Source organism: Catharus ustulatus, chromosome 3, assembly GCF_009819885.2.
Source record: "Catharus ustulatus isolate bCatUst1 chromosome 3, bCatUst1.pri.v2, whole genome shotgun sequence".
Classification (NCBI taxonomy): domain Eukaryota; kingdom Metazoa; phylum Chordata; class Aves; order Passeriformes; family Turdidae; genus Catharus; species Catharus ustulatus.
The window spans coordinates 65,559,810-65,580,190 of NC_046223.1; the positions used below are offsets into that span (position 1 = coordinate 65,559,810).

Genomic DNA, 20,381 nt, shown 5'->3' on the forward strand with positions numbered 1-20,381 from the left:
GTTAAGTACTAGACTGCTCTCTGAAAAAAAGGAAACCTAAGAAACAGCATGCCGTGCCACACAGAGAATGCATATGCTGAGTCCAATTACTGATGTTGATGAATTTAAAGCCGATATACAGTCTGCTGCAAAATCTCATACCAGGACACTTTCTGACAGCTGTATCAATGTAAGACAATTCTATCTATTGTAAAAAAACCAAAAGACTGTGTGCTGGGCAAACATATGCTGAAAAATTAGATTAAGCGTTTACAGGATCGAGGTTTGTGTTCCATTAAGTCACTTTTATGCCATCATTAGAAAATGCCCCTAAGAAGTGGGTTTGAGGGATTAACAAGGAAAACTTGGCACAGAGAGACATATAAAATTGGCATGGCATCAACAACATAACTGCACTCAAGTCTCAGCGAATGCAGGTTCTGCCTACTTCTGTTTGCAATTTTTGACAGACGATGGTTGAAACCTGCCCCCATAAAAACCCCATTCCTGAAATGGCATTGCCTATGTTTACACAACCTGAGAAAGAAGACTTGCATTTACAAAGACCTGAGTAAGTAACTCTTATTTCCACACACTGGGATGCCTGTTACAGAGGGTACAGGACACTTGAGACAACAGCAAACTATCTGGCCACTGTTACATAGCAAATAAACTTTTATTTAGATGACAAAGGAAAATATATTTGCAAGAATAAAGATCTAGGGAGTTTTACTGCTCCCCTGAAATGCAAAGAAGTCCCACAAGGCTCCCTGTCAGCATGTCAGTGCTTGAGTGAAAGAACAAGCAGGTTCTTTAAATCACAGGCTAAAGTCACGATCTGCATTAACTGCACAGAGATTTCATCTCCACATTGCCTCCTGATTGATGCAATTTGTGTATGAGGAATAATCTAAATATTGGATTGCACATATTTGGCAGGTCTTGCATCCATCTTCACAGAGCATAGTTTTGTCATAACTCACAATATAGTTACTGTAATACTGCTCAAACAGTGTGCTGTGTGGCATAGACAGCTGCCTGGCCATTTCATATAGGCTTTCTGGCTTCAAGTCTTCAATGCCATAAGTTTTAGTCAGGATGTATTCTAATTTCCAGTTCGATTCATTTTTCTGGTTGGCGTCTCTGAGGTCCAAGTAAAACTGCCACAGATCCTACAGTTAAAAAAAAAAAAAAGAAAGAAAGAAAGAAAAAAAATAGGCACTGCTGTATTGCTTTCTTCCCTGCTTCATTAAGTCTCTGGAGTGATATATTGATTAGGAAGCTGTCACTCCTCATTATTCACATGTGAATAGAAGGTCACGTCCCACCCCAAGAGCTGGGCTTACACCCAAAGCTGGTACTTGCAGAGCGGTAATGGTGGGGGGATGGGGAGGAGAAGAAAAAGGAGCCACAAAGGCAGCAGTGGAAGTGTTAGAGGTCTTTCCTGTCCAAACTCCACAACACTCCTGTCTGCCTTAGGAGTGGGGCAAAAGGGTGAGAGCCAGAAGTTTCCTTTCTGTGGGCACTACTTGAAGGGCAGAATGGACAGGAAAAGAGAGAAGTTAAGGAGAAGTTAAGGAAAAGGATGGATGTCGATGTAGGAGTGAAATCTGCACAAGAAAGGAGCAGCCTGAATTAGCATAGGTCTCCAGGGAGAAACTCCAGTCCCAATCAAGCTGCAGGGTGCATTGTCACTGAACTCTTACAGAGAGAAAGCCTAAACCATTCACAGCCAAAATAATTACACAGGATTCACTTTACCTCCAGAAATCACATGAAACTACAAAGTAGAAACCCTCTACTTTTTATTTTCCTTCTAAATTTATCTAACATTTCCTATAAAATCTCTATATAGGAAAGTGCATGATTACAAAAGACATTATATGATTAAAAGTGCTTTCTTCAGCAGCCCTTTTAAACCCTTTAGAAACATTTCATGGACTGCATCCCAAAACTCAGGCTATCACCAGCAAACAACATTGGTATGTAAGCATGCCCAGGATTTAGGTGAACCTCTTTTGCACCCTTGCAGAGCTCCCTGCAAATAGTTTCAGGATTTTGCCCAGAAAAATTCTGTCTTTCATCCTACATCATAAGAACATTCGATACAGAGTAGTTCTGCAGGCACAGAAAGACCAAGTTCTGTTTCAGATTTCCTTTCCTTTGCCCAGGAAGAAAAACTAAGAGTAGGCACCAAAGTCCCATCACCAGTAGCCATAATACTACAAAGGCTGACATCTTGCTATAATTTTTACTGACACTATGAAGTCTTAAACAATGCTCTTAAATCTTTTCTTACCAGCAAGCTATAGTCAAAAAGATCATATTGATACAATCTGACACCAGGGTTATTGGACTCCATTTGCAATACACTCTTCACTGGCGTTACAGCAGGTGCCACAAACAAGGAATTGACTGGCTTTTCTGCAGAAAAAGAGAAGTTGAAGAGACAGTTTCCTTTCAATAATTTCTTTTTCAAACAAATGTTTTTGTAGAATACCAACACAGCAAAAGCAAGAGTGACAGGCTTAAAGACATTAGAAATTTTTTCACCAGATTTAGCTGTATCACTGTTAACTGCCATACTTCCAATGGATAGAACAAACCCTGTGTGAACACCACAGTACCCACTCTAGTGTGTACCACTTAAGCCTGTCTATACTAGAGGTTTCCCAACCAATTCAACTGCCTGTGAAAAATGGTCTTGCCTGTATGTAGTCTCTGTATTTTGTGTATTTCTACTGAAGAAATATTAAAAAACTTTAGTTGCTGTTTCCATACTGTATTTTACATGTTGCTTAATGTATTTGTGATGTTATTAGAAACACCAAGGTCTCTTTCATCACCTGACCTTGAGCAGCCCAGCACCTACTGTCTGAACACCAACTTTTACAGCAACTGAAACATAAGGATGTATGTGAGTTTTATTGAGATAGAATGTGGAGGCAAGTACCTTGAGAAGTTAAGTTCTCTGTGGAACAAAAAGGAAGCCCTAACTATTCCCATCTCTGACAGTGTCACAGCAGTGAAATCACAAGGTCAGCGTCCACATATAGGCAGAAGTTTTGAAAGCTTGAAAATCAGTATTCTTCTGGACAAAATACAGCTGAGCTCTATTTCAGTACACTGGTGTTGGCTACAATATTGCATTTATCTTGAATTTTCTGGAATTCTGTCAAGAGGAAAATGTCCTGAACAGAAGACAGTCTAAAGCTGTACAGACAAACACAATGTGTATTTGATTACTATTTAAATTTTGTCAAAATATGCAAAATTACTAACATAATTGGGAAGTAGTTACTTGCACATGCAAACTTTAATGACAAACACCAAGATCAGTCTGTTCCCAGTGAAATTTGTGGTAGAGATGATGATTTCAAGAACAAATGGGACAGTGTAAAAAAAATATAGGTATAAGACTGCAGTGAGCATCATTAAAAAACATAATAAAGAAACCCAGTTCTTTCACTGGGCTGAATTCTTTTTTTTACTAGAGGTTAACACCAAGTAAAAAGGTAAAAATTTGAAATAGTATTACTTAGCATTTTGGAAATTGCTCATATGAGTTTATATAAATCATAGATGAAGAGCCATTTAATGTTTGGGTATTTTACATCGATCAAAGCAATGTACCTCTTACTGTTCTATGGTGAAGACAAAACTTGTTATTCTGTTAGAGATGTTACAAGTGCTCCATATGGCCATACTCATGCTTAGAACTAAGGGATTTTAAAGCAATAAACAAAAATTTCAACGTGGGTGATTTTCTTGAAGGGAAATTAGCTGATCTAAGAGATGCAACAGGCAGAGACTTTCTTTCCCCTACCTCCTGCTTACCCTTATCTTAATTAACTTTGAAGCAGCAGGGAACTCAGCAGAGAGGCACAGTAATGATGCAGGAAATACAAGAACACAGAGCATGTCTAGCTGGCCTGAGAACATTCCCTTTGACACATTACACAATAGCAACTGGCTGGTATAATTTGCCCATGTCACTGAGAGAGCAGAGAGGAAAGACTAGAAATTCTTGTCTAGGCATAAGCATTCATTAAAAAAAAATAGGAAGCTTGGGGAGTCTCTGCTGACATCAACAAAAAATCTGTTTCACATTTCCTTTCCTTTGCCCAGGAAGGAAAACTAAGAGTAGGCACCAAAGTCCTATCATTTCCCAATTTCCTTTTTTCAATTATTATTTTTCACACAGGTGACTGACTAGAAAGAACATGCAAGAAAGTATTAGTTTGCTTTCAATCAGGAAGAAAAAGTTCAGGAGCCAACAAGCATCATTACCTTCTTCATCCAGGAGGACCATGATACTATCTCTATGTGTATGTCCAAAAAACTGGCCCGCAATAACACTACTGTATTTGCGAAAAATCTTTACCAGTCTCTCATTGTAATATTCCCTGATAGCTGTAGTATTCCTTGCATATGGCAAGTATCCTACTGGGACATGACCTATTATATACACCTAAGGAATTAAATACAGAAAGCACAATTAGCACCTTAATTGAAACTTAAAATCTTAGCTGTATCCTAGAAGTGGTACCACAGTTTCATAATAATGCTGCCTTTTAAAATGCCAATCTAAAAGCTGTAAATCATGACCATTTTTTAAAAATCCCAACAGTAAGATCTCTTAAGTTCATAATATCAATTTAGTATCTTATTGGGGAGAAAAAATGTTCCAATAAATCTATGCATGATTTTAGGCTAAGGATAATGTTATCAATTACTTCAAATGAAAAATATAAGTTACTAGGGCAAGGCTTATTACTTGGTATCTCAAAGGGACAGAAGAAAAAAATTAGGTTTGAGTATTATAGAGTGTGCACCGGAGAGTCAGAGAGTAACCAGAAACATGGATACCTGGTTAAAACCCTTCTGTCTGAGGTAAAGACTTAGTGCCAACTGCACACACCAACTGACATGCTACAGGGTTTCCTGAGGAAGGGAAATCTCTCCTTTCTCATCACTGTAATATAGTATTCTAAAATTGCAACACTGTAGCAAAATGTAAACAGGTTTAAAATAAACACTGTTGCTTACATCATGACCTAATCTCCACCCCAATCATTCAATCAATCAGCAGCCAATAATTTAAACCTTCACTTCCAAACCTGTATACTGTAAGACAAATTATTATAACACTTAAATCATAGCAATTACAGCAGCTTAACTAAGTTTTGTGGCTGATAAACTCTTTTCTAACTTTTATTTTTGATACTTTACATTATATTATAATGTAAATAAAATATGTTAGTTTTTGTCTTAGGCCAAGAGCATATATTTTAAAATTAGAGGCTATATGTAAAAAGGTCAGAAACTGACTTCTACAGTATTTTACAGGGTAGGAAAGAAAAGGTATTTTAATGTATAATTTGAGAAACTTTATTCAAATAGTTTATTAATTGTTGCAGTAAAATGTGTGTGTTAAAGGAGGTATTATTAAAAAATAAACTTTGACTTTGCAGTATCTTTGGCAATGTTATTATTCTTCTAGAAGCATGTTTATACTTTGATTATCTCTATGTCTTCCTTTTTTTTTTTTTTTTTTTTTTCCAAAATTGAAACAACTAATAATAGCTTCTGTTCCTGATCCCTACCTTTTCCTTCTTTTGTGAAGAGGTTTCAAGTATTTCCTCCAGCCAGGCAAACTGGTTGGCTGGGTCAGTGATATTCACAGTTACCTTGTTGGGGCTGTAATATAAATTTGTGTTCAGACTGATTATCCTGAGTGGTTGGTTGCTATTACTGGATTCAAAAAGCTGCGTGTAGAAGCCACCTGCAAAAATAAGACCAACATCATATGAAAAATTAAAGGCTTCAAAGCACAACTTTACAATCAAAGTACACCACTGACAAAATACTCAACCTTCCTCTTTTTAGTAGAATATCATGCTTATTCAAGCCACAGTGACCTTATCACAATAGACATGTTGACAAAGTTTTCAGCCACATTTTACTAGAAGTTGGCACTGAATTATTTATTAATTATTGCCTGTATTATCTTATTTGATAGTGTTCAGATGCAATTATCCAACAGACATGCAAAAAGTGCCCTATAATCTTTCTTCCAAATTGACAGATAAAGCAGTTGTTAAAGGTCCATACTTCTTGAGATACAACAAGCATACAGGCTCCTTCAAGAAGAACTGTTTGAGTTTGGTAGCCTTGTACTTTGAAAGCCATTTAACTTCAGACTGATGATATGATGAAAAGTAAGGATCATATTTTTCTGTCCTTGCTCCCAAAATACTCCACAGCTGAGTTTCTTCAATAGGTATAACTTCATAGTTCAGGGACTTCAATGGAGCCATGGCAACAGAAGCATAACAATATAATTTAACATAAGGTCTCCCTCTTTGAGTTTTACTATCCTTCTTCAAGTTTCCACTTCCACTCTTATCCAGAGTTTACTCTCAGTAAGGACACAAAAACACAAATTAAACTTCCAAATCCCTAATGTTTGAGTAGACTGGAAATTGGGTTGAACTTTTCAGTCCTTTGCTAAAAAGAAAAACTCTAATAAGAATATAATTATTCTGCCAGTTTAACAAGTTGCACACAAATATTAATAGCATAATCACCACAGCTATGTGCTATCATAACCTGAATAAAAATGCACCTATTCAGTATGCTCTGAAATACATATACCATTAAAACAGAAACAACATTTTAACAGTCTTTTCCCATCAAAGTAAAGTTTTCATGTGCATCATACACCCTGATCTAAAAAGTGTGATGAGGTCTCAAAAGCAGAAAGATATTTCACATGCGTTGGGACAAAGTCAGTAACACTAAACATTACAAAAAGTGATAAATATTGCATCAGAAAGGAATAAATTTATTCTGAATATAGGCATTGTCATTCAAAAAGATAAGTAACTTCTTCCAGGAGAAGCATTACAGATAATCCATTGTTCTGACTCATCCTATGAGACTTAGCTAAACAAACAGGACAAATCCACAGAAACATTAATTCTCTAAGCCCTAGCTTCACAATGTATTACTGCCATACTTTACCTTTTCTGAAGGTATTGATTGCTTCATCACTTAGCCAAGGTTTCCAGAAATCTGCTACAGCATTGTAAACTTCACTGGTAGTTACAGGAAACTGGTCCTGTGAGAGAGAATAACCTGCCTAAGTCTTAGTATTCAGACACAAAGACAAAAACACCACTAAATTATCCTGCCCAATCTCTTGCATAACATGTAAGTGTATCCAGTCATCACCAGGAGGAATTCAAGATAGGAAAAAATTTACTTCAGAATATTCAGTATTGCTGATCAGGAACAAATGCCTAAACTTAGAACTGATTGCATGGCCTTATTAATGCATTATTAAACTAATGCCAGAAATACGTCAAGCCTTAAGAATACAGCAGAATGGAAAACCATACATTCTGCAAAATTGATAAATATACCTACTGGCAAGTCAAAGTCTAAAAATAAAATCTTTTGGATGAATATAAGTTTCTTTTTCAAATAACTTGGGTTTCATAGCAGCTCCCCAAAACTCCGCTTTGGCCCTCAGGAACATTCTGGCAAAATTCACAAATGTTTTCATGATGTCCTTTTTTCTGGTAGAAAGCATTTTAAAATGTACAAGAGAAAGTTTTGTCAATGTTTTCTCCCACTGGCTCTAATTAGGACTATAGCACTCTTCAGTCTGAACCACGGCCTGATGAGACCCATGCTCTGAACTGACAGGAAAGTACCAGCCTGTCCTTGCCTTTGCTAAAATATCTGGAGTCTTGGTGCTAGAAGGAAAAAAACAGGCGTTGAAAAAAATCCCAGTGCATGCTTTCTTAAACATAAAATTTGACCTTTCCAAGATCTTTGAAACTAAACCTATGTTATTAGAGGTTTAGGCAGTAAGTCTCTGTCTAGGAGCAGAGCAATCAGATGTCTGTTGAGACATTTGTGGATTGCAGTGCCCAGACATGAGTTGTTAGGACAGCTTTGACCCAGAGCTAACAGTCACTAACAGACACAGTAAAAACATGATTCCAGATAAGAGGTCATGTTATGGACTGAAGGTGCTTTAGGTCCAGGCAAGTCAGTGTTCTTTGAACTGCTAGAAGCAGTTTAGGGATTTGTCTTAAGCAAGAGCAATGGTGTGAAACAAGTAAGACTATGCAGAAAGACCGAGGTCACAATATATGATCTGAAAGGTATCCCAATGCTTGATTAACCTGAGAAGTATTTTTAACATGTTCTTCAAGAAAAGTCACCCAGGACTGTTCAGTTGTTAAGACAGACAGCTCAGAACACAAGAGAGCAATAAAATTTTTTGGTTCATGGTGAGAGCACAGCTTTTACACTTGCTTTGGAACAGCCAACAGTGTGTGGCTTGTTCCATATTGCTTCCAATCTGCAGGACATTTGCCAAGCCTATCCATATGAAAAAAAGAATCTTAAAGAGCAAAAACCAAACATTAAAAAATCAAACAAGTCGAAATGACCCCATAGTGGGGATTGTCTGATCCCATGTCTTTTACAAACAATAACTGAAAACCATGCCAGTTCTTCACACTGGTGAAGCATGCCATTTCAAAGAATCACAGAAACACTCGTGAGCAGCTTTGTACAGGGAGAACTAATAACAACCACCAAACACCAGCTTGTTTTAATTTTCTATTTGCTGCCCATCTGCCCCTCCTGAGCATCGTTTTTTTATGTCTTCAGATTTAATTTCACAAACAAAATTCACATTTTTTGAAAAAGTCCCTACATTCTTTGTTCTCAAGGGTTGTAGGTTTTTTTCTTTATCAAAGGAGATGACAATGATTCTCTGCTAAGGCGTTTTTAAAAATGAAACAAAGTGAACATGAAATACTGCGTGACACTTCAGTTAAGGTGTTATTTATCAAAATACTTTCCCAGTGGTTTCTAGTCAATCAACTCTAGTGAGTCCCCATGTCAGTGCATATGAAAAGCTGAAGCTTTATTACCACTTTAAGAACACAAAGGACTGAAGTCGCAGTTTGGTTGGTGAACTCACACCTCCAATATACACCTAGCTGTTATTTTGTCTCTCACGTTTCCTTCCTTCTCACTTTTCCCTATCTCTCAGCACCTCTACTACACCCTTATTTGGAAACCACTAACTCCAGCAATGACACAGGCAATCACACAATCACCTGCTGCACCAACCTACACCCTGACATGCCTAATAAATACCACAGAAAGCTGGAATACAAGCCCTGAGGATGTGAAGGGGTGTTACTGAATTCCCACGAGGAATTTCAAGTAAAATACTTCAGTTGACCTGTTTCATATCCCTTCCGATCCCCTCACATCCAATGATAGCTTTTGCTTCTGAATCCAGTGTGCTGCCAGATTGACCCACAACACACTTTAAAGGGCAAATGAAGCAACTGTTTACTTTTGAGTATGCCAAGAACAATATTCAGCACAGTCAAAGTGAAAAAGCACCATCCTCAGCTGCACATAACTAGTGAATCATCAATGTGATTATTTCTAAATGTCCAGTGAGGAAAGAAAAGTAGACGTATTTTTAATAGTAGTGGCAAAACTATGGTAACTTACAAAAATCCTGCCATTACTTTAGTTAAAAAACAGCAACAAAAAAATCTAGCTATGCCAGCTGACGGATTTCCAGTAGGCCTTTCAGTAAGCTTTGAAACTTAACACAGGCTCACAGGTCCATTAATGATGGCCATTGTGGTAGATTAAGTTACTGTATACACATGCATGACATACACAGTAAGGAAAAGTATCTATGTATTAACTACATTGACATGTGGTGGTTCATGAGAACCATGAGAAGCCATGAGAAATGATTAGCAATAAATTTGTGTGACCCCAGGCCATGCACAGAGTCTACCTGGCACCAGTGTTTCATTAGGTAAGCAAACAGAAAGAGTGATGTAGTTTCTGTTCTAGAGTGGAACTATTATAATATTAAATGTTAACTGATGAACTTTAGAATTCTGTTATCAGAATAACAGTTACACATAATTAGCTCTTATTTTTCAGATGTGCTTTCCCAGGAGTTACGAATACACTCAATATGATACATGAACAAATTTCTAACTTGTTTTACCTGTGGCCAGTAGTCATGATTGCCTAAGGCTGGGAAAACCTGAAGATCTGGAAAGAAATTACGAATTGTAGAACTCAGATTACCAATGATACTAATGACCAACTTCGTGGAGAGCTCTTTTACGGGAACATGAGGAGGGCTATCTCTGAAAAAGGAAAAGGTTTGATTAACAAAGCTTTGTTTAGCAACACAAGGAAGGGAAAAAAGTCTGAAAACATATCTGCATTCTAGCATGTAACACTATTATGCACTTTAATTAAAATCACAGAATCAAAGTCTGCAAAGACTTTTGTCTAAAAAAATCGAACAAGTAGACTTGTTGAGACAGTGTCTATCCTGTGATTCATATTTATCATAATGAAGATTTCATAGAAATTAAAGTCATCATTTTGAGTCACTGTGGAGTATGTGTTATATATCTTTCATCAGCTGCACATCAGGTTTTTTTTTCCCTTCTAATAATCTTGTTGAAAATTAAGTACGTACAATAAGGTAAGTGAAAGAGATTCATCCCTTGCCTTCATGTATTTCTTAACACTCTTTCCCAGCAAAAATAAGTGATATAACATAAACAAACTGGTTCTCACACTGAGAAATACAATCTTTTTGATGAATTATCCATTGATGTATGCCTTAAAAAATTGTGTGATGGTAGAATTGAGAGTTCTGCTATGGCAGAAGGGTAAATCAATGCTACCTTTTATGAATACCTAGAAAGTAACAAGGCACTGTACTATGCCTTGATAGCATAGTACTATGAAGCTGCTCCCTTTCACATTTCTTTGTCTGATCCCACTGCTAAGGCGCACACAAAGGCTCACAGGTAACATTTCTGTGAGAGTTTACTATTAAGCCCACTGAAGACTAGAACAGGAAAGGTAAATGTTCTTACTCAACAGAGGCCTGAAATGAGTCAGTTACTGCCCTGACCTTTCCTTTTGCTTTTCCTACTTCCCACCCTCCCTGCACCATTTCTATTAACTCACACCAATACAGCCATATGCTGAATATCACAATGAACAGTCCAGCAGTTATTACAGAGCTCAAAGTCTGTTTCTGAGGCCTTACATTCTCAGTCCTCCTCTTAGTAGCCATATGGACAACTAAAGGGACAACATTTGTGAGATACTGAACTCAAATCTGTTGGTGCAAATACAAACTTGTGACTTGCCACACTATCTGGCTATCCAGCTTCAACTGCAGAGTGACTTGAACACTTACCCTGTCCAAATCATGAATGAAACCTGCTCTTTTGAATTCTTCATGAATGAAAATGCTGACAAAATAAGTTGATAAGGAGAATCACACAAAAAGTCTCCAAAAGGGCCTGGATTGGAGGCATTGGCTCCTTTGGAAGAAGAACAAACTTTGGTGCGATCAGGGGTTATGTGGTAAGTCGGATCTAAATGTAGGTCAGATACATGCCAGAACTGCCCTGTTTTCAGAAAACAAAGATGAAAGGAAATGCATTATTTGCATTTGAACTGGATATATCAGGGTAATGCCAAGTTTACTACAGTTTATCCTCTGCTATGGGTAGGTCAGATACATGCCAGAATTGCACTGTTTTCAGAAAATAAAGATGAAAGGAAATGCATTATTTGCATTTGAACTGGATATACTGGGGTAATGCCAAGTTTACTACAGTTTATTTACTGCTACTCGTATTTAAAGTTAAATTGTTGATTAGCCTGTATGGTAAGTGTGGGCAAGTTCTTCCTGAGAGTCCTTCATATAGACTGCTTAGAAAAAATGAAAACAGAAGCAGAGAAGCAGGTTTATGCTATTCACCAAAAATGGAATGGAGATTGGAAGGAACTGAAAAATCAGCTCCCCTTCATTAATAGCAATCTAGAAACTGGATAGTAGAGGAGGCAAGAGAAGAACTTCTCCACTCCACTTGAAAAGAAAGGGAGCCGCATTTTAATTATTTTTCCAGATCTTCCCTGGCTGGAAGCTACCTATAAAAGGTGACAAGGAAGATGTCTAAAAAGAAAAGCAAGAAACAGCATGCGTGCAGAGACTGGGCTTCTCACCACAGAGCTGTGTGTCAGCCTTACCTACTCACTACTTTCCAGGCTGACATGCTCTCAGCCACTGTTACATAATAGCACTGCACGGATAAAGGAGCTGAGAAGTATAGGAATATGCTGAATAAGATGAATGAAATCCGTGTTAATTATCAGCCTTCAAGTTCCATGTAAAATAGCAGTAATTTCTTTTTGTCAGTTTCAAAGTGCTTGGTAAAGGCACACATCTATCTGGAGCAGTGGTTGTGAAATAGGGACAGATATAAATTGATTTTTCACAAGGTCACACTCTCACTCTGTGGCTGAGCAGGCACCACACAACTGTACCCCACGGAGTTTTATTTCAGCAATCAAAAGACCAGAGGCGATCTTCAAAATCTGTAAAACTGTGACGCCTACCTACAGGTGACAAGACAAACGCCGGGACACTGCTGCGTGCTTGTTCCGAGGCAAGTGTGAGCAACGTGGAACGAGAATTCTGCGGGAAACCATTTCGAAGCACTCACCTGCACGCACGCCCCGAGCGGGGACGAGGCCGGGCAAAGCGTATGTGTTTTCTGCCAGCACAGCTCAGCTCAGCACAGCCCAGCTCAGCACAGCCCAGCACAGCCCAGCTCAGCACAGCCCAGCTCAGCTCAGCACAGCCCCAAACGCGGTGTTTGCAGTGCGTGCCTCGGGACACCGCACCAGAGGCAGGGCAGGGCTCACCTCACCTCACCTCACCTCACCCGCCGGCCTTCCCGGACAGCTAAATATAAACTCCGTACCTGCAAAGAGCCTTGTTGACTGATCTAGCAGCCACGTGTGGCCGAAGCCAGTTGGGATACGGAATGCTACGGCAGCAGGTTATGCGGGGGCAGTAGTGCCAGGGGGAGGGAAAGGAGCCGCGAGCAGGGACCGTGCAGCCCGCCCCCCTCTCCCCGCCGCTGGGCTGCAGCGGCCCCCGGCCGGGCCTCCCTCGCCGGGCCGCCGCTCACCCGCCTCCCCCGCCCTCCACGGGCAGCCCCGGTCGGGCCCCTCAGCCGCTGACCCGCGGCCGACTCACCCACGGCGGAGCGGGGCCGCTGCGGGCCGGCCGGCGCCGCCTCCAGCGCGGAGCAGAGCAGCGCCAGCCCCAGCGCCACCCGCAGCTCCATGTCGGCCGTGCGGGAGGGAGCGCTCGGCCCGCCGACGGCTCTCCTCGTGTCACCGCCCCGGCGGCGGGGAAAGAGGCGAGTCCCGGGCGGCTTGTGCAAGTCCCGGGCCTCCGCGGGGCCGCCGGAAACCACCGAGCCCCGCCCGCACCGCTCGGGGCCAGAAGGCGCCCCAGGCCGCGACCCCGCTGTCGGACGGCGGCTCGGGCTGTCGCCTTGAGCCCGCCGTGCCCGGGGTGACCTTCAGGAGGTGCCAGCCCCGGGTCAGCGCTAAGGAGCTCGCAGGAGCCGAGCCCGGCCGCTTGGGGCTGGGCAGGGCTGAAGTCGGGGCGTCGGCTGAAGTGAGGCGACCTGAAGGAAGGCTGAGCTCGACGCCCCACACCAGTCTCAGGCATCTCCTGGAAGGAAGGTTTCTCTTGGCATACATGTATAAATGGATCCCGATTACTTATAAGGCTTTGAAAAACAAAACAAAACAAAAACACCCAACTTGATGAAAAAGTATACCTTTAATACAGTTTAAGGGGCATGGTGAGGTGTATTGTAAATCAAGTCTCCACTGGCCAAGGCTTGTGGAACTGCTGGTTATTGAAGTCAAAGTAGTTCCATGTAGAGGAATAGTACTTGGTGTCAGTTTTAGGAGACGATCACAATAATAATGTCATGGATCCTGTGGCTAGCCTGAAATGTCCCATTGGTCACTGTGCTGCTCCTGTCAGGGCTCTGCAAAGCTGTGTCAGCAGCAGCTGGGAGTCCCATGTGTCAGTATATTCCTCTCTTTTCCACTCCTCTGGGCAGCATCATTAATTCACAAGCACCACTTCTCCACTTTCCTCTGCCTTATTTAATTTGACACTAATAATGTTTATATTTAGAACAGGGAAAAGTAGCTTTTGTTTAAAGGGCTACTTTTCTTGTTTGTTTAAAAGTGACTGTAATGCAAAATATTTACCATTCAGAGTTTATTTGTATAACAATTTGCCTCTGTAGTCCTTCCCTAGTATTTAAGAAAAAGACCCTAAGTTTTTTAATTCATGACCCCACAAATCATTTCTTGTGCAGACAAAAGGACAGTATTGGGAAAGCAAGTCTGCTTACTCCAGTGAGGAGGGAAAAGCAGCTGCTCCCAGCTTTCTGAGAAAAGGGGGCAGGTAAGGACAGTCATGTGGTAAATGCACCCCACAGGCAAGCAGGCAACAACAGAGGGAAGGCAGATGAAGGCTGCATTAGGTACTGAAGCTGAGGATTATATGGATTGATAAAAACAAAGGGCAGAAGATGCCGCTTAAAAATAGCTTGCACTATTACCAGTGAAACAGCCCAAAGCATAGACAGGGGAGCTCCCCATAGCACTGGATCACATTCTACTTTTCATTTCTCTGATTAAAAAAGATCACTATTAGATTTTAAAAACTATCAATGTCTACCAAGTAACACATATATATGAAGGTTTATAACTAAAGGCTCTGTCTTCTAGATATATAGTGTTCCCCACAAGAGAAAACAGACTTGAATATTCCTTTCAAGCTGGTTTTTGTGAAAAAATAAAGCTAACATCATTGAATTTTATATTTGTGTGGGGTAGGTGCCAGTTATGTGTGAACTCTTATCAGATGAGTTACCTATGTTAGCCTATCTACCCAGGGATACAAGAAGTCTCTTCCCATAGCAGATCTGAAGGATGAAGCCTGGGAAGTTGGGCAAGATCCTGCTCCTGCACTTCTGGTTGCAGCCACACACACCACTCACAGAGCAATGACCAGCTAAATCCACAGCTCAGCTTTGCCTTTGTGTACAAGGCTGGCAGTAGCTACACCTCCCTCTGCTTCTCCGAGTCAGCGTGTAGAAAATATGGACGCTCCAAACAATCTCCATGCTCCCAATAACCTGTTTCAATTTTCCTAAGCAAAAGGTAGTTTTTCCCACTTTGCCTTTTAGGGATATATTATTCAGGTACAAGGTTTTAATTTCTTATTTAAGAAGCATTTTAATATGCTCACAGTGGAAATTGTTATCTCTAGTACATATTAGCTATGAAGCTAAGAGGGAAAAGAAAGGGAAGTGCAGTAGGTTCCTGTTGTACTGTTTTCCTCCCATTCCTATGGAGACTAATGTAGGGGAGTTACTATGCTGACCCTTTCTTCCCACCCTGTGAAAGTCTTCAATATTTGCATATCAGCAGAAATATAAACAAACCACAAATCTATCAAAACAAATTAAAAACCCTTTAACTATTAAAACTAAAACTCTACAAACTCTGGACCATTATCTGCACTTCCCAAGTGAAGATAAGAGCTGAAACTTATGTTAACATCTCACTTCCCTGTCTACATAAGTACAGTTAACTTTGGTGGCTTTTTGTTGGAGAAATCTAAAGTCAATTTTTCATTTCCCCAAGTACTCTACACTGCATAGAAAGGCTGCTGCATCATTCTGTACCACATGCTTTTCTGGCCTTTAACTCAGAAAAAGGAACTTCGAACACCTCTCTCTGGGACACCAGAATATTAGCTGATTAAATACAAAAGGAGCAGGGGTTGAAAAAATGCTTTAATTTGTTTTATCTACATTCCAAAACAATTCAAATATTTTTCATTTACTGTAAAAAAAAAAAAAAGCGAGTGTTTCAGAAATTTAATGCCAAGTTTAACCTGTTTCACTATATAGCACAAACATGCCAATTTGATGGCATAGCTTTTTTTTTTTTAATAAAAAAACACCCCCCCACCCAAGGAAAAAAACCAAACCCAACTTTATTAACCTTTCATGCCAGAGATGTGCATTTCAGCTACACTCAATCATGGACAGGACATTAATCCATCCAGCAGAAGTAACATCTGGACAGAAGTCAGGTACACTCTATGCTTTCTCATAGTGGCGAACAGCAACCACATCACCAAAGGTGAGAGTCTGCAAGTCCAAGGAAAAGACAGACATGTCACAGGCTGAACCATTTTCTGTAATGGTTTAACACATTATGAAGTCCATGCTAGATCAAAGTTGGTTTACATTATGTAATTTAAAGAAAAACAAATAGATCTAGGATACTGATGTTTTAAATGAACAAGAAGCCAAGCCTAAGACTAGTTCCTATAAGAAATTATACTTTCTCCTTGCTGCTTTCACACCCAAGAAACACATAATGCGCATTTACAAGGCAGCTGTTAAAAATCTAATTTACTGTTTAATTTTTTTAATATAGCATTGTTTTAACAGACTTAACGCTTATTTTGCCAAAGCTCATCCCACTAAGATGTACAGTCTAAAACTCCAAGGCCTCTATACTATTATGCATAAATATAAACTCTAGGAGAACCTTGTCTTAAAAAAAATGCATTCTGTACCCTGTGTAGCTAAAACCACCAAATACTCTAGTCACTGCAGTTGTGCAGAACACCAACTGCAGTGTGCATTCTGGAGGTATTTCCTGAATTAGAACAGGGCACCTCATGGTATTCAAATTCCAAAGGACAAGATTTTCTGTATTTTTGTTGATTTGTGCATAGCTGCCTCAAAAATCAAAGCATGCATTTTCCCTTGAAACATTTGCCACATTACATTTCAGTATGTTTTAAAGTTTGTATTCATTTGCATGTCTTAGTCCACACAGTACTTAGGAAATAAAAGAACTGGTCTTCAACAACCAAGCCCAATTAGTATAGCTGAAGACTTTTTTTTTTTTAACTATATCTCTGTGCCATGAAAAGTGCTTTCCTGGATATTATCTACAGTAACTCACAACATTTATTCACCCCATAGTCTTGTTTCTAAAAAAGTTGGGAAAATTTAAACTCTGACTTGTCTCCACACAATTGCTCTTTATCATAGTTTTTAAAAAGATAGGAAGACTAAACCCTTTATTGTTAAATATGAAAATGCTATTAGTTCCCTCAATGTTGTAATTTTATTTTCACAGGAAACTACTTGTTCTGTGCAAGTAAGTACTTTTTTTTAAATGTGTGCATACATAAAACAAGTTTTTAAAGAAGTCTAAATTGCCACTGGCAACAGATAAATTTCATATATAATCAAGAACTTTGTATCATTACAAGCTCATTGGGACTTTTTTTCTTGGGTATTTACACAAAAGTCTAGAAAGAGAACATAGATACTCTGGAAATCCACAGGCTGGCCTGCCTAAAGGCACTAGCAATTTTTTAATTGTTAGTGAAACAAGACACAAACCAAACTAAAAATATTTTTTAAATCCCTGCTAGCTTTCCCCAATGATTAGTTTAAGGGTTTGTGTCTAAGTCACACTGTTCACAAAGCTTGAGATAAGGGTAAGTTGGGAGTTTTTGCGGTGCATGTGAATGCTCAGTATGCTCTATACTTACCATTACCATTTTGCCATCCTTTATTTCTCTCACAAAGTTTGTCTCTTTGCCATCCCATTTCTGTACGTGCACTAGCTTCTCTCCATCCAGGGTCACAACTGACTGTGAGATACCAAGAAACACAAAGACATGCCTTTATTCAGGGTACTTGGGATTCTGCTCACACATTCATCATGCACTGTTCCATTGAATTCTCTTCAATAGATGGATGTGGATCTAGAATGATAAAGTAGACCCAGCCATTTTAAAGCCAAGGCTGCGAATTATCCTAGTTTTAAGCATGAAATCCACACAATTTTTGTTTGTGTCAAAGGATAAAAAAGTTGTTTCCTTTGAGCTCCAGTCTCACAAGAACCTGCTTCAGATGTGCCTTGGAATAATACTTGATGTTAAGCTCTCAAAGGTGCAAAGAAGAGGCATCCGATTATTTTGACTGGGAAAAGTTATGCCTAATGATATTTAGCTTGTGAGAAAAGCGGGCAACTAACACAATCAATTGATACTGGAAGACAGACAGGGAGCTGGCAACATGATATATTCAGAAAAGGCATGGTGTGAACAGGCAGCACTCAATCTTGCCTTTTTTTTTCCCCTCTCTTGTCTTTTGCGGTGCTATAACTAGTAGCAGCAGAAGTTACAGTTTTTTATTTTGACCCTGCCAATGGCAGAGACTGCCGGGTGGGGGAGGGAAGCAAAAGGGAGAGGCGACTGCAGCCCCGGAGTTCACTTACTTTGCAGTTTCTATCATCGGGGGTAGTTTCATCAAATTCCTCTCCGAGTTTAAAGCTGATCTCTGTGTTTTTGAAAGTGCTTTGGGTTCTGATCACCACTTTGTCCCCCTCGCTGCTGATAATCACAGTGGGTTTAGTCACATTCCCCACTTGCCGTGTTGCAAACCCCACTCCTAGACCATTCAATGAAAAAGAGAAATACATCAAGCTTCGGGATTATTTTTACTTTTTGGTTTTTTCCACATATCGAAGCACAGAGATCTTTCACCCCGCTCTACAGCTGTAAGCTATCCCTGTGAAACGCTACTTTCTGCTTCGCTCGTGCCCTTGTACTTAGAGTATCCATCGCTAGTCCGCCCAGCTGTGGCTCCGCGCCCTCGCTCGCCGCCGAGCACGGCGGCACCGCACTCCGCCCGCGGTCACACGCACGGCCGCGATCGCTTCCGCTGCTCAGAGTTTCAATTCCTTATCACTCCAGCATAACGATTTCTTTTTCGCTTGGTTCTTTCACGCTTATCCGCAGACAGCACGTGCTCGTCTTTCACCCGCTTCCCTTAGCCCGGGGGCACTTCCCGGAGCCTCTCCCACACAAACACACCCGGCCCCCCAGGTGAGTGACTCGCACGGAATTCGCTCTACGGATAGAAGCACAGCCGCCAAAATCACCCCCTCCATCACCACCACTGCTGCCAGGTGCTGTCTCACCTACACCTCTGGCAATGGCGAGGAGTCTTTTCAATTTTTTTTTTTTTTTGCCAGATGGTGAAAAATTCCAGGATTTCCTAAGGTGCCACCGCCCGGCCGTACCTACCCAGTGCCTTCATGTACTCATCGAAGTTGTGGCTGTCTACCAACTTCCAGGTGGCGCAGAAAGCCTCGACCATGGCGGCCGGCTGCGTGTTCCGAGCGCGGAGCCGAGGATGGCAGGAGCACCAGTGCCGCCGCGCCGCCCCGCATTTAAAGCCGGCGCCCGGCGGGAGGCCGGGGGTGGGGGTGGCCGCGGTCCGCCCCCGACGGCCGCCACGGAGCCCGCACGGCCGGGGGAGGGCGCTCCCGCCGCCGAGGAGGGGGCGCGGGGTGCCCGGCCGGGCGCTCGCAGGACGCGGAGGGGGCAGGGAGAGGGGCTGCCTCCTTCTGCCGCTCCGCTCCTCGCCTGAGCCGCCCCGGGATACCCTCGGCCGCCCGCCTCGCTGCTAAAGGAGCGCGCGTGCAAAACGAGAAGAGGGCACGCAACGTGAAAGGCTCTTGAGTGAAAACACAGGATCGTAACGCTACTGCAGAACACCAGCTCCAAAAGTTTTCCCATGAAGATTTTCAAGGCCGTTTTTCTGCTGGCCAAGTGCATATCCCTTTACCCACAACGACATCTGTAGATATGCTGTCTGAACTTGGTATTTGTTGTTCCTGGCTCAAACAGCATCTTTGCTCCACAATTATCATCATTTGGAGATTAAGAATGAAGAAAAAGGAAGAGCTTAAAACTCCTTTTTCTTTTTCTGCAAGAGAGGGAATATCTTGCTCCTAGTTATTCTTTGAAATTTGTTGAAGGCATTAGGTGGTCATTTTGTCTCATCTTGAGCGCTTTTCAGAAAGCAGTCTGTCTCTGTGGGACATCCCACGGTGTCAGCTTTTCCTGACCTATGGCTTGGATGGATTCCAGAATAATGAATCGAGCTCTTCAGCTCTTGCAACAAAACTCAGGGACTGAGCGAAACAGAATTTACATGATTTAGGAACAAAACCTCAACAATTTCCCACCTAGTTCAGCCATACAAAATACAAATAATTAGGAATACTTTCCTAATATTTTAAAATTAGTTTTTGACAATAATTTGCATTTTTTTCAGGCTCTTGTAGCATGGCATATATGTTTTCCATAGCATCTTATGCCCTGTGTTTGATTGTGGACCCTTATGCGAGAGTTATGCTAACATCAAAAACCACGTACAAGTCATCTTGATCTCCATAAATGCTTTGCTATGGCTGAAACAGAGATCATGGTGTAAAATACACTGACCTGGTGTGCATTTTAGGTTGCTGCTAAAGAGACCAGCTTGGAGTTTCTTTTGTGCTGTCACCACTTGGATGGTTTAACAGAC

The 20,381-nt window shown here is 40.9% G+C and overlaps 2 protein-coding genes across 3 annotated transcripts; both read right to left on the minus strand.

The window, feature by feature from the left end:
* Window positions 1-636: 636 nt before the first annotated feature.
* On the minus strand, window positions 637-13,232 carry SMPDL3A (sphingomyelin phosphodiesterase acid like 3A). Of its 2 annotated transcripts, none has more exons than XM_033056373.2 (8): window positions 13,127-13,232; window positions 11,273-11,486; window positions 10,052-10,196; window positions 7,006-7,102; window positions 5,586-5,764; window positions 4,270-4,450; window positions 2,279-2,403; window positions 637-1,151 (listed from the first exon to the last, which is right to left on the minus strand). In XM_033056373.2, the coding sequence occupies exons 1-8, from the start codon at window positions 13,215-13,217 to the stop codon at window positions 840-842; spliced, it is 1,344 nt and encodes a 447-aa protein (XP_032912264.1). In that variant the 5' UTR covers window positions 13,218-13,232; the 3' UTR covers window positions 637-839. The 2 variants fall into 2 exon arrangements, with proteins under 2 accessions (XP_032912264.1, XP_032912265.1); XM_033056374.2 differs by lacking the exon at window positions 13,127-13,232 and adding an exon at window positions 12,849-12,935.
* A 2,511-nt stretch (window positions 13,233-15,743) lies between these two features.
* On the minus strand, window positions 15,744-19,228 carry FABP7 (fatty acid binding protein 7). The gene is made up of 4 exons (XM_033056370.2): window positions 19,094-19,228; window positions 18,283-18,455; window positions 17,552-17,653; window positions 15,744-16,124 (listed from the first exon to the last, which is right to left on the minus strand). The coding sequence occupies exons 1-4, from the start codon at window positions 19,164-19,166 to the stop codon at window positions 16,074-16,076; spliced, it is 399 nt and encodes a 132-aa protein (XP_032912261.1). The 5' UTR covers window positions 19,167-19,228; the 3' UTR covers window positions 15,744-16,073.
* Between the last annotated feature and the right edge of the window lie 1,153 nt (window positions 19,229-20,381).